At 29.0% G+C, this 14,581-nt stretch overlaps 1 protein-coding gene across 1 annotated transcript in view; it reads right to left on the reverse strand.

The window, feature by feature from the left end:
- LOC101237804 (transcription factor CP2) overlaps positions 1-3,426 on the reverse strand; it is an 88,242-nt gene extending 84,816 nt beyond the window's left edge. Inside the window, exon 1 of the mRNA XM_065810059.1 lies at positions 3,244-3,426. Coding sequence (XP_065666131.1) covers positions 3,244-3,392 — 149 coding nt within the window. The 5' untranslated portion in view covers positions 3,393-3,426. The remainder of the gene's footprint in view (positions 1-3,243) is intronic.
- Between the last annotated feature and the right edge of the window lie 11,155 nt (positions 3,427-14,581).

A 14,581-nucleotide genomic window follows, 5' to 3' on the forward strand; every position in this document is an offset into this window, starting at 1 on the left:
GCTTTCGAGATGAAGAAAGGAGTTGATATAGCTAAGCTTATCACTGATACGATTTCAAGGCTAGGTACAAATATTTGGAACTGTCACGGTCAGGGACACAATAATGGATCCAATATGTCAAATGCTTACAAGGTAGCTCAAGCCTTAATAAGAAAAAATTATTCAGAAGCTAACTACGACGAAAAACATCGTAGACAATTAACGTCTACGACGTTAATCGTCTTCTACAATCTGAAGCCATTACCATTGATGACAAGCCATGTTTGATTGAACAGCTGCAAAATAATCTTAAACGGATTAGGGGCTCTTGGTTGAAAATTTTCCATGAGGTATAGCTTTAGCTAGACCACAAGGGTTTGAAGCTGAACTCGCTACTAAAACAAAGCATAAACTAAAGCACTTTCACAATGAGGAATTGAACACAGCTCATTTCCACGACAGCCAAACAAAAGAATTCGAAGTGAAGGTTTGATCCAGTAGATTTATTCAACAATTAAGGCGAGCAGGATGGTTGGCAATATGCTTTCATTCCTCTGGTTGGATAATGATAATCTTTCCGTCTGTTTTTTTTTTTTGATCTCTCTAAAACTAATATCTCATTCTTCTTTATCACCTGAATCCCCCTATTATCGTACCTTTTTTACTGCTAGAAACTATTGTAAAAAGGTTTTGTCTAACGCCAAAGCCCGCTATTCTCAGGTCATGAAATCTCTTATCTCATCTCAAAAATTAGGCTCTCGTGACTTCTGGAGAATCTTTAATAGTATTAATAATAAGGGCAAATCCTTAATTCCACCTCTCTTGAATGGTTCAGACTTTGTCACCTCACCTAAAGACAAAGCTGAATTATTTGCTAAAAACTTTTCATCAATATTATCTCTTGATTCCACTAGTTGCGTTCTACCTGATATTGCCAATGAACAGGTTGATCCATTGCTTGACATTCGCGTCACTCCAGCTTCTGTATTCACCAAGTGCTTATCAAAGTCTTATTTTCCAGCCTGCTGGAAAGCGGCATCTGTTATCCCTATCTTCAAAAATTCTAAAGAGCGATCTGATTCGTTTAACTATCGTCCCATTAGTCTTTTTCCTATCATAAGCAAGGTTTTTGAATCTAACAACTTACTTTTTGACCATCAATATAAATTTCGATCTTCTCGTTCTACAGCTGATTTGCTAACAGTAATAACTGATAGGTTTTATCGTGCATTAGATAAAGGTGGAGAGGTTAAGGCCATCACTCTTGACATTTCAAAAGCTTTTGATTAAGTTTGGCATGCTGGTCTTCTCCATAAGCTTTCTTCTCACGGTGTATCTGATAACATCTTTAAGATCATTGAATCCTTCCTTTCCAATCGTAGTATAAAAGTTGTCCTCGATGGACAACACTCTTCTTCTTATTCTGTAACTTCAGGGGTTCCTCAAGGTTCTATCCTTAGCCCTATACTCTTTTTAATTTACATTAATGATCTTCCAGATATTCTCACATCTAAGGTGGCATTGACGATACTTACGATACTACCATTTATTCTTGTCGTGATAAGAAATCAACACTCTCTGATTACTTGGAGGGGGCATTTGAGCTTGAAAAGGATCTCACTTCTGCTACAGCATGGGGCTCACAGTGGCTGGTGAACTTCAATACAGATAAAAACCAATTTTTTTCAGCCAATCGTTATTGCATTGATTTAGATCTTCCTATATTTATGACCGGTGATGTATTCGATGAGTCACCTACTCTTCATCTTCTGGGATTAACTCTTACTTCCAATCTTTCTTGGAAAACATTTATCAAATCAGTTGCAAAGTTAACATCGGCTAAGGTTGCATCTCTTTATCGAGCTTGACACTTCCTTACTTCGGATTCTATTCTTTATCTCTATAAATCTCAAATTCGGCCTTGTATGGAATACTGTTGCCATATCTGGGGCGTATCTTCTAATGATGCCCTTTCTCTTTTAGACAAGGTGCAAAAACGCATTGTAAACATAGTTGGACCTGCTCTTGCAGCCAACCTCCAATCATTATCACATCGTCATAATGTTGCTTCTCATTCTCTTTTCTACAAATACTATAATGGGCACTGCTCTAAAGAAATAGCGTCTCTTGTGCCATCTACTAAAATTCATTCTCGTGTTACTTGTCATTCAATTAAGTCTCATCCTTTTTCTGTGACTGTTCCTAACTGCTCCTAAAAAAGCCATTTTTTATCACAAAGACGTTTTCTTAGCTGTAAAGTATAGGAATGAATATATATATATATATATATATATATTATATATATATATATATATATATATATATATATATATGATTTCATATGAGAATTCGTATTGTTTGATGTTTTTTTATTAATATATATATATATATATATATATATATATATATATATATATATATATATATATATATATATATATATATATATATATATATATACATATATATATATATATATTTATATATATATATTTATATATATATATATATATATATATATACATAATATATATATATATATATATATATATATATATATATATATATATATATATATATATATATATATATATATATATATATATATATATATATATATATATATATATATATTATTGAATGTCATAGTAGCAGAAAATAAGTGAATATTAAAAAAAAAAAAAATTTAATTCTAGACACGTTTTGTAATATAATTATTACAAGAAAAATACAAGTAAAAGAAAGTTTTGAAATAAAACTCTAGAATAAATATATTTAAAAATAGTAGACTTTACTGAGAAATATTAGCAGACAAAAATATAAATATTAAACCCATAAAAATGATTACAAAATGACTCAGTAAAAAACCAATCAATATAATCAAAATAAAATAAACTGTCGTTTAATTTGATAATTTTTTTCATATACCAACTTTTGTTTCAACAAACTTTCCATTATACCATTAATTTAAATATTTAATTAAAATTCATACAATTAACTTATCTATTTAATTGTAGTTTATTACAGTTTATTTTAATTTGATTATATTGATTGTTTATTTACTAAGTGTATTTTGTAATCATTTTATTGAATCCTTTTATGTATTTTTTTTGACTCGCTTTTATTTGATTTTATTGAATAGTTTTATGTATATTTTTGACTGGTAATATTTTTCTGTAAAGTCTTCTATTTTTCAATATTTATTCCAGAGTTTTATTCTAAAATTAATCTTTTGAAAATGTATTATTGATGAAAATTTATTACGTCATGTCATATGCAGGATTGTGGTCATCTATTAGTTGTGTTGACTGTCTAACGCATTGTAGATTTATAAGATCAACTGCAAGTCCTCCATCTAGATCATCAATACACCATGTGTTATTTGCAGAAAACTTTTCTTCATATATATCCATACTTCATTGAAAAATTAAAATTTTATCTAAATTTAAACTTTTGTTTTAATAAACATTTATATTTGAACTCAAAATTTATTATAAATAAATATAATTAAAAAAATACCTTTCCCTCAATATTATAAATAAATTAAAGAAAATGTCTGTTGATAAAAGAGGATAACTAGATAGACCACAGACTAGTAACCCACCTGATGCTATATATATATATATATATATATATATATATATATATATATATATATATATATATATATATATACATGTATATATATATATATATGCATGTATATATATATATATATATATATATATATATATATATATATATATATATATATATATATATATATATATATATATATATATATATATATATACACATATATATGTATATATATATAAAAAAATTAGTAAAAACACTTATATAATTTTTACCTACTGATAGAAAAACAAGGTGTAGAAGACAACTACAAATTAGATAAGTGTTTTTACTAATTTATTTTTGCTCTGTGCTTTAAGAACATTGAGCACTCTATTTGTAGAATACACTAACATAATTTATATACATACATTATTATTAAACAAAGATATAAGCAAAATTTCAACTAAATAATATCAGTTAACCATTCAAGAAATATTGTAAAAAAAGATTTTACAAAATAAAGAATAGAAAATTAAATATCGCATTTTAAACTACACAATGCCTGTTTTTTGCGCCAAAAAAGTTTTAATCCACTTTACAAAAATCAAATAAAATTGTTATGCAAACTCAATTTGCTAGTGTTTTAATATCTTGTGTTTCCACCACGAGCTTTTATTACCTCATGCAGTCTGTTTTACATATTATCAACTAATTTTTGGGTAATTCCTGGAGTGATCGAGCCCCACTCTTTCATAATTACTGATTGTGGTTGTTGCCGATTCCTCACATCATGGTTCCTAATTCTTCTATCCAATTCATCCCACAGATGTTCGATAGGATTTAAATCTAGAGATTGTGGGGGTGTATGAAGTTGCTTAGCTATTTTAAATATAAGCCATTCCTTGACACATTTGGCTGTATGTTTTGGATCGTTATCTTGCTTAAAAATAAATGACTTAGTAAGTCCCAATTTGTGGGCACTTTCTTCCAGATTGTTTTTTAGAATGTTTAAATACACATTTTGATCCATATTTCCATCAATGAAAACCAAGTTTCCTACACCTGAAGCACTCATACACCCCCACAGTAAAACACTTCCTCCACCATGCTTCACCGTTGGACACAAGTTTTGTTTTTTAAATGCTTTTCTCCAAACTTTAACTCTTACATCTAATGAAAACACATTAAATTTTGATTCATTGGTGAAAAGGACAGATTCCCAGAATGTTTGTGGCTCATTAATATTAAGCTTTGCAAAGTGTAGTCGTTTGGTTTTGTTTACTTTGCTGATGTAGGGCTTTTTCAATGGTACTCTACCATTGTATCCAGCTCTTCTTAAGGTTATTCTAATAGTTTCAGGATCCAATTTTTAATTGTAATCATTTTGCAGCATTCCAGCAAGTTTTGGAGCACTTATTTTAGGATTCTGGAAGACTCTTCTCAGAATAGCTTGTCAATGCAATACTTGAATCTTATTTGGACGTCCTGTATATATATACATATATACAATATATATATATATATATATATATATATATATATATATATATATATATATATATATATATATATATATATATATATATAAATTATGGTAGTGTATTCTACAAACAGAGTGCTCAATGTTCTAAAAGAACAGAGCAATAATAAATTAGTAAAAACACTTATCTAATTTTTGATTACTTCAACACTGTGTTTCACCATCAGTAGGTTCATCAGGAAGAATCCTGATGAACCTACTGATGGTGAAACACAATGTTGAAGTAATCAAAAATTAGATAAATGTTTTTACTAATTTATATATATATATATATATATATATATATATATATATATATATATATATATATATATATATATATATATATATATATATATATATATATATATATATATATATATATTGTACTTTTTTTTTTTATTTATTTATTTTTTTTTTTTTTTCTTATGTGTTTTAATTTTATTAAATTTTTTATTTTTTTTTTTTAATTTAAGTGTTTTTTTATTTTAATTTTAATAGTGACTCAGGGGCTCTATGAAAAGGTTGTGATGATAAACGCATCATCCTTACCTTCTTTGAGTCCCTTACTGATTATATCCGTATATATATATTAAAAATTAAAAAGATTAAAAACGTTTTTTATAAAGGTTTTTTATGTTTACGATGTTATTTATCTTATATGAAAAATTGTAATATTGTTTAATCAGCGAAATAAAAGTTAAATCAATAAAATAAAAAAATATATATATATATAATACATGGACTGCATTGAATTATAGGAAAGAAACAATTATATAATAAAGTTGTTAAATAGTTAAATAACTATATAATATATTATATTATAATAATAAGGCTATGGAAGGTTTAGGAAAGAAAATAACTTTAGCAACTTAAACCGGAGTAATTTGGATATCTAGTTATAAATTAACCCAATGAAGATTGTGATCATTAAGGGACTTAAGAGATGAAATAGAGGAAAAGTTCGTAAAAACTATAGCTACTTTTTAAACTATTTTTCCACGTAATTATTTTACAAATTATATATAGTTGCTGTACTTAACAAAAGTCGCAAGGGCATAAATGTGTACAAAAATAACTCAAGACATTTACATTATTAATTTTATAAAATAATCGCTAGAATAAGTCTAGAATAAGCTATTCGCATCCAGGGATGCGAATAGCTTATTCTAAGAAATGCGAAGTCCTGACGATTTTTTAGGACTCCGGATTCCGTGGTCAAAAATAAGGACTCTAAACTGAATTATAAAGATTAAATATTTTTAAAATCAAAACAAACGTAAAAAATGCGTATTATAATAAAAGTGAAATTGAAAAATCGCTTAAAAAAATCAAATAGTACTAACCAAAAAAGTATAAATTTTCTATCAAATTTTGTTCAATATAGTGCTTTTACTTTTACAAAACCTCACAACTCAAAACATCTGTGATTTTCACAATATTCTCTTGAAAATAAAGACTTAGCAAAAGTAATTTATTTTCCTAATGGATTTTATAATTTTAAAAAAGACAACCCTTGTAACAAACTATAAACCAGATAATGAAACTTGACTACGCTGTGATTTTCATACGATAGATTTTTCAAAACAGTGTAATAGTTTTCCTTGTAATATCAATAGAATATTTATAACTTGGTATGATTTTTTTCACATTAAGTTTCCATTAGTCATATCAGTTAGCTTAAAAAAAAAATTTATTTAAATTACCTAATTTTTTTTCTAGAACTTTACACTTATAAATCCCATATGTGACGCATCTGACCAAAACCAGTCGGATGTCGCGTTATGTTATATTGAGAAAAGCATCAAAACAACTCAAAAATTCAATTTTTATCATTATTTATTTTTTTGCATAATTGTTTACATAATTAACTTTTCTTTGCTATTTAAACTTAACTTTTAATAAAAAATAATTTTTTGATGGTTAATTTGGTGATTTTTGTGAGGCTATTGTCTTAAAATTTCTGTGATTACTCATTAAATTTAAACATCAAACCTTTAAACGCGTTTTTTTCCGTTTTAAAATTTTAATATAGATGTTACATTTTTGCTCATAACTTTGGCTAGGATCAAGCTAGAGCAAATATTTTTCCATCATTTTAAAGCAGAATATTATACCTTTTCAAATATGTATCACACTCAAAACTTAAAATTTTGTACATGTGACTGGTTTGGTCAGATGTGTCACATATATAAATAATATACATTACGAAGACATTTTAAGTTTGAGAAAATTGCTTATTGGTTGTTTTATCTAGTCCAGGTAATTTGCAACACTCTCAAATTAAAACCAATCTTAAGCAAGTGAGAATTTAGATTGCCTTTGGTTTTGTATAGCAATAAAAGATTACAAAACATTGCAGCATAATAAATTATATAAAAAAAAGTCTATAACCTGATGTCCACAAGTGTGTTTTGATATAGTAAATTGATTACCATAAGGCATATCTCTTAACTTACCGCGCCTTTATGAAGAGCTAAGTGAAAAAAGGTAGAAAAAAGAAAAAATGCAAACATATAAATTCATTTTGTTGTTTATTTCAATTTCAAATGTCAATACATATAAAACACAAGTTTATTGATATACAGCTGTTAACCTAAACATTGGTTATTGTATAATAATTTAAAAATGTTTATTCTCTAATATCAACTAATGGTTATGGTGCGTAGGAACATGCTCTAAAATCTTGCAACACATCCCCAGAATTTTTTTTTTTTTTTATTATTAGAAAACTCTTCCTTATTTCAAAAATGTAAAAAAACAACTTTTTTCACCTCGGGCCTGATGAGAAATCACGTATTTTAGGCAAGTGTCCAGTAATTTTGTTGTTTAAGATGGGTAACTAAGAGCCGTGGCATACCCAAATTTTTAGTATGTTGGTTCAAGTATCAAATGAGAATGACTTGCAAAAAGATTAGAAAATTGGAGATAACCCAACCCTGCCCCAACCCCTAATTGCCCTTTCCTAGAACTACGTCTCCTAAAATCATAAATTTATTTTTAAAGTTCTATTATTAATTAGATCAAAAATTATCAACAGATTTTAAATTTCATCAAAAAATCTTTTTTCGTTTAGGATTAATGACCATAAGAAATTTAAATATTCTTCTTTTTTACCCCCGGAAATAACTTGGAATGATTGTAAAGTTTAAACGAGAAATTTTTTTTTTTTTGATGAAATTGAACATCTGTTGATAAATTTCAATCTAGTTTAATATAATACAAAAAAAATTTGGAAAATTACTTTTAGGAACCATATCCTAGAGGTAGGGGTGGGGGTGGTTAAGGATTGATATCAATTAAAAATTAGCAACGAGCAGCCGTTGCAAGTTGTTAATAAATAAAGTGATAATTACATAATAATTTTAACAAATAAAATAATAATTACACACGTTGACGCATGAACTTTTGATAAAGTTTGGCATGCTGGTCTTCTCCATAAGCTTTCTTCTTCTGGTGTATCCGGCAATATCTTTAAGATCATAGAATCCTTCCTTTCCAATCGTAGTATAAAAGTTGTCCTCGATGGACAACACTCTTCTTCTTATTCTGTAACTTCAGGGGTTCCTCAAGGTTCTATCCTTGGCCCTATACTCTTTTTAATTTACATTAATGATCTTCCAGATATTCTCACATCTAAGGTGGCGTTGACGATACTGACGATACTACCATTTATTCTTGTCGTGATAAGAAACCAACACTCTCTGATTGCTTGAAGGGGGCATTTGAGCTTGGAAAGGATCTCACTTCTGCTACAGCATGGGGCTCACAGTGGCTGGTGAACTTCAATACAGATAAAAACCAATTTTTTTCAGCCAATCGTTATTGCATTAATTTAGATCTTCCTATATTTATGAACGGTGATGTATTCGATGAGTCACCTACTCTTCATCTTCTGGGATTAACTCTTACTTCCAATCTTTCTTGGAAAACATATATCAAATCAGTTGCAAAATTAGCATCTGCTATGGTTGCATCTCTTTATCGAGCTCGTCACTTTCTTACATGAGATTCTATTCTCTATCTCTATAAATCTCAAATCCGGCCTTGTATGGAATACTGTTGCCATATCTGGGGCGGATCTTCTAATGATGCTCTTTCTCTTTTAGACAAGGTGCAAAAACGCATTGTAAACTTAGTTGGACCTGCTCCTGCAGCCAACCTCCAACCATTATCACATCATCGTAATGTTGCTTCTCTTTCTCTTTTCTACAAATACTAATGGGCACTGCTCTAAAGAGCTAACGTCTCTTGTGCCATCTACTAAAAGTCATTCTCGTGTTACTTGTCATTCAATTAAGTGTCATCCTTTTTTTGTGACTGTTCATAAGTGCTCCAAAAACGCTTATTCGTCTAGTTTTTTTCCTCGAACATCAGTTCTTTGGAATTCGCTTCCTTCATCTTGCTTTCCTGATTCATATAATTTGCAATCTTTTAAGTCGTCTGTCAATCGTTATCTTGCTCTACAATCTTAATTTTTTCTCTTTCAGTAACTTCCAACTTTAATTAGAGGCTGTTTGCAGCCTTGTTGGAAGCGAAGATGTTTAAAAAAAAAAAAAAAAAAAACTGGAAATGTATCGGAAATGGAAATGTATGGAAGTGTTGGAAATGGAAATGTATGAACTGAAATGGAAATCTATGAAATGGAAATATATGAACTGAAAATGACGTATGAACTCGGAAACTAACAGTCTGATGGCCAGGGAAATTAACAGTTTAAAAAAAAATGTTGACCTTGAAAATCGTTTACGCCATAATAACCTAATGATTGATGGCTTAACTGAGCTGCCCATGGAATCTTGGAATGACTGTGCAAAGAAAGTTAAAGATCTATTTAGAAACAAACTGGGAATCTCTGAAGACGTAATAATTGAAAGAGCTCACCGCATTGGGAAAATAAATAAAGAAAAATCTCTAATTAAACTACTAGACTTTCAAAATAAAAATAAAATATTAACGCTTTCAAAAAAACTCAAAGGAACCGGAATATTCATTAATGAAGACTACGCGAACGAAACGATGGAAATAAGAAAAAAGCTATGGGAAGATGTTAAAAGATTTCGAAAGGAAGGTAAATTTGCTATTATCAAATATGATAAAATACTCGTCAGAGATTTTCGTAATTAATTTTAAATTTAACAAAGTACTTAATTGAGATTTGTGAAACAGTTCTGTACATTTTTTATTATGCAAGCACGTTTTAATTTACCGCCCTTTACACAATGACTAACGAAAACAAAAACAAAACAAAAGATTTTGAAACGTTGCGTTGCAACGTCATCTAAACTGCTAATGATATTTTACTTAATGATTTCTACGACTCTGATGGGCAAATTTTTTACAGAATAATTTTGATTTGAAATACTTTGAAACAGAAACTTTTAAAATTGAAATTAAAACTTCAAAAAATAATTTTACTGCAATACACATAAATATAAGAAGTATAAATAAAAATTTTGATAATCTAAAACACTTTCTAATAGATTGCAATTACTCATTTAATATGATTTTCATAACCGAAACGTGGTTTTCTGATGAATCATTTGAAACGAACTCAAGTTTTCTAATATCTTTTGGAAGATATTAGAAAATTTGAGTTCGTTTCAAATGATTCAATTTCAAACGAACTCAAATATAAACTAATATCTTTTGGAAGAAAAACAAACAAAAAGGGAGGAAGGATTGCAATGTATATCCGAGACAACCGAGTGTTTAAAATAAGATAAGACCTCTCCATCTCTGATACTGATAGCGAAGTCTCTTCTATTGAGATAAAGGATAATAAATCAAAAAATATTATAATTTCCACTTGCTAAAGACCTCCAGAAGGCGATATAATTAAATTTTCAAATTTTTTAAATGAAATCTTTCTCAAAATAATTGACAAGGGAAAAAACATTTTCTTTATAGGGGATTTAAATATTAACAGTCTAAACTACAAAGATTACTAAACTCTTTTTTGATAATCTATTTCAATTGTGTATCCTTCCAATCATCAACAAACCGACTCGAGTAACCCCAACCTCCGTCTCTGCTATAGACAATATATTAACAAATGCATTTCTAGAAACCTCTTTAAAAGTGTCATAAACATTTGTTAAGCCACACAATGACGTCTAGTATTTTTACAGTAATTAATATGTGGTAGAAAGTTTTTTTTTTTTTGTTTTTGTTTTGTTTTTTGATTTTATTTCATTTTCGTTTCTTCTTTTTTGTGTCTGTGAGGTCTTCATTTTTTTATATTAAGTATTTAACTCTTGTGAGTTTTATATGTGACTTAGTAATGGAACAGTGGACCATCTTGTAATTAATACCACTGTATTCATTATTAATATCTCTACAAGGCAGATGCCGGAGGAGAGAAATAAACAACAATATGATCTTCCTTAGTCAGTTTAAAAACAAAGAAATATTCACAACATAAAGTGGCGACCCTACCAGGACACTGGAATCTACTGAACACTCTACAAGCTATCAACTGACGTAAGGAATCAAAGATTATAATAGAACTCTACTTAAAATGCCTCATAAGCAATGCGAAGATCCAATTGCTACACTATCAAGGAAATTGGAACTAACATTAACAAAAGTTGAGCGACTTGGTCTGGAAGTACGCATATCGTTGAACAATAACGGTATACACACACTAGATAGATTAGAACCAACTATCAAAGCAAAACTGTCGGAGACTTTTAACTTAATCCAAAACAAAGAAGAATTAAAAAGAGACGAAGAAAACGCCGACATTGAAGAAATCGACAACTGGTACGAACAACAGAACAACTTTATTAAACAGCGAACCGAACTTCTGACCTTACTCGAAGAATACCGTGCAGAAAGAGAAATTACAAAAAAGAAGAACTAAATGAACGAATCGTGTAAAAGAAGAACTAAATGAACAAAAGCAAGAAACAACTAAAAGCATGCACAGTGAACACACAAATGATTGTAAAGCAAAACTTTCCAGACTACAAATTTCAAAATTCGATGGGACTATTCTGGATTGGGTGCGGTTCTGGAAACAATTCAGCACAGAAATTGACAGCAAAAGCTATCCTCCAGTAACTAAATTATCATACTTACGTGAACTATTATCAAACACGCCGAAAGAGGAAATTTCTGGACTCCCTTTTAATGCAAATGGTTATGAAAAAGCAAAAACTATTCTAAATCAAAAATATGAAATCACTTCTGAAATTATTCGCCAGCATGGTCGTGATATCATGGATCTTCCCTACATAAAAAATACCGACGTGGATAAAATACATAATTTTTATAGAAAATTAAATGTAAGCATAAACTTGTTGAAAATTTTAAACAAATTGGAGACAGCAGAAATACTGGTACGCGAAACTCTCGACAAACTTGGCCCTGTTATAGCTGATATTACTCGAACAGATCCAATATGGCAGGAATGAGGCTTTGAACAGCTAATTGAAGCCCTACGTGAACATACGTTACGAAACCCAGAATCATCTATTGGACACCCAAGAAATAATATCAGAAAGGAAAATTAAAAACCCCACAATATTTGGGAGCACAAAAATCAAATGGAAAAACACTTCCAACATAACGAAACTAGAAACATTTGCTGTATCTACTGCAGTTCGCAAAATCATCGCAGTCACGAATGTACGAAACTTCATTCAACACAGCAAAGGAAACAATATCCATAGCATAGCAGTTTCTTGATGACAAGACCGTCGGTCTTCTGCAAGTTTTCCGCGTTCTTTGAAGTAACTTCTAATACTTTACAGTTTTATTTTATATTTTTTTTGTATAACATAACTTTGTGATTTTTTTTTTAAGTTTTACTTACTCTGTAAAGATTCTATTATATATTACAGATTAAAGAACAAAAAAATTAAAAAAACAAACAAACTGAAAACATGATTTTGGTCATTATATTGAAATTTAAATAATGGGGCCGACATATCATACCAATATTATAAATGCATATCAGAAGTTTTTATTTGAAGCATTCATTTAAAATGCCTTTATGTGCAAAAGAACAAAACCCCGATGGTCGAATGCGTTTCAGAAAAATCTGTTTATAAAGGCGCCAAAGGCGTTTCAAAGAAACCAGCAAAAAGACTTATTTTTTCAGATTGCTATGTACAAGAGTCACAAGAAAATCCACATACCTGTACAAAGTTAGAAAGACAAAAAAATTTGACGGTTATTTTAAGGTAAGCATCCGCTACAACGCAAGGAAAAGCTCTGTCCAGTTCTTTCTAAGGTTTGAGTACAAATGAATTAAAGAACACTTTACCTTTGAAAACTTTTGGTTTAAAGCAACTTGTTGTCTCTGTCTGAAAGACTGAGGTTCAGAAACCTTTCTTTTCTTTGGGTAAATTGAACAAATTTCAACTGAAAGTACTTACTATATACAGGGTTTTCGTAGTTTTTTAATCTTTTTGAAGGATAATTAAATCTTTTTAAATAACTATTTAATCCCTTTAAAAAGTAATTTAATCCTTTTAAAAAGTAATTTAATCCTTTTAAAAAGTAGTTTAATCCTTTTAAAAAGTAATTTAATCCTTTTAAAAAGTAATTTAATCCTTTTAAAAAGTAATTTAATCCTTTTAAAAAGTAATTTAATCCTTTTAAAAAGTAATTTAATCCTTTTAAAAAGTAATTTAATTTCAGTAAGGTAATTACGTTAAATGTTATATTTTGTGAGAAAATGATTAACAGAAAACTTTCTTATTGAGTATCTTTAACAGCCCACTCCGTGACGTGATTATAAAAACCAATACAATCATTTGTTGTAATGCCATTAATTCCATTTGAAAAGACTACTAATTCTACGTTGGTATTCGGATTTTTAGATTTGATTATAATTTTTCCATTTGGAAAACACCTCCTCAATTGGATTTAATTGTGGGCTATATGGTGGTGTATACAACAGACGAAAACCTCGTGATTCTAAAACTCTCCGAACATCATCTTTATGAATAGAACATCTCCTTTATGAATAGAACAGTTATCTGTAATTGAAATTGTGGTTATAAATCCATCATTTGTTAAGACCATCATTAAGGCATTTAAAAAAGTTAAAAAATATTCTTTATTGTTGCTTTGTTTGATAACTTAAAATTCTTAATTTTGAAACTGCGGCCAAAACTGATTGATTTTTCGATCGTATAGTTCTGACCATATTTGTTTCTAGTTGACTTATTAGTATAAGTATCGGTATAAACCGAATTCATCCAAAAAAATTATGTTTTCATCATTAAAAGCTAAATACTCACAATAATAATTATAACATGTTTCAATATTAGACTCTGTATTTCTTGCGCGGGAATCAGCTGACAACATTTAAAAGAATGGTGAAATGGCTTTATTTATCGTTGTTAAAGATACATTGATATTTCTGTCATTTCAAGCTATTCGGATATTTGTTTGGTCCTTTATGATCTTTAGACTTTCTTATATTAAGTCTCCTTTGTGCATCTATAATTGTATAATTTTGCCTTCTAGCGACCGTTGGCAAATTTGGCGTTTCTCCCTCCTCAATATTTA

The sequence above is a fragment of the Hydra vulgaris genome, chromosome 11 (assembly GCF_038396675.1).
Source record: "Hydra vulgaris chromosome 11, alternate assembly HydraT2T_AEP".
In the NCBI taxonomy this organism is placed as follows: domain Eukaryota; kingdom Metazoa; phylum Cnidaria; class Hydrozoa; order Anthoathecata; family Hydridae; genus Hydra; species Hydra vulgaris.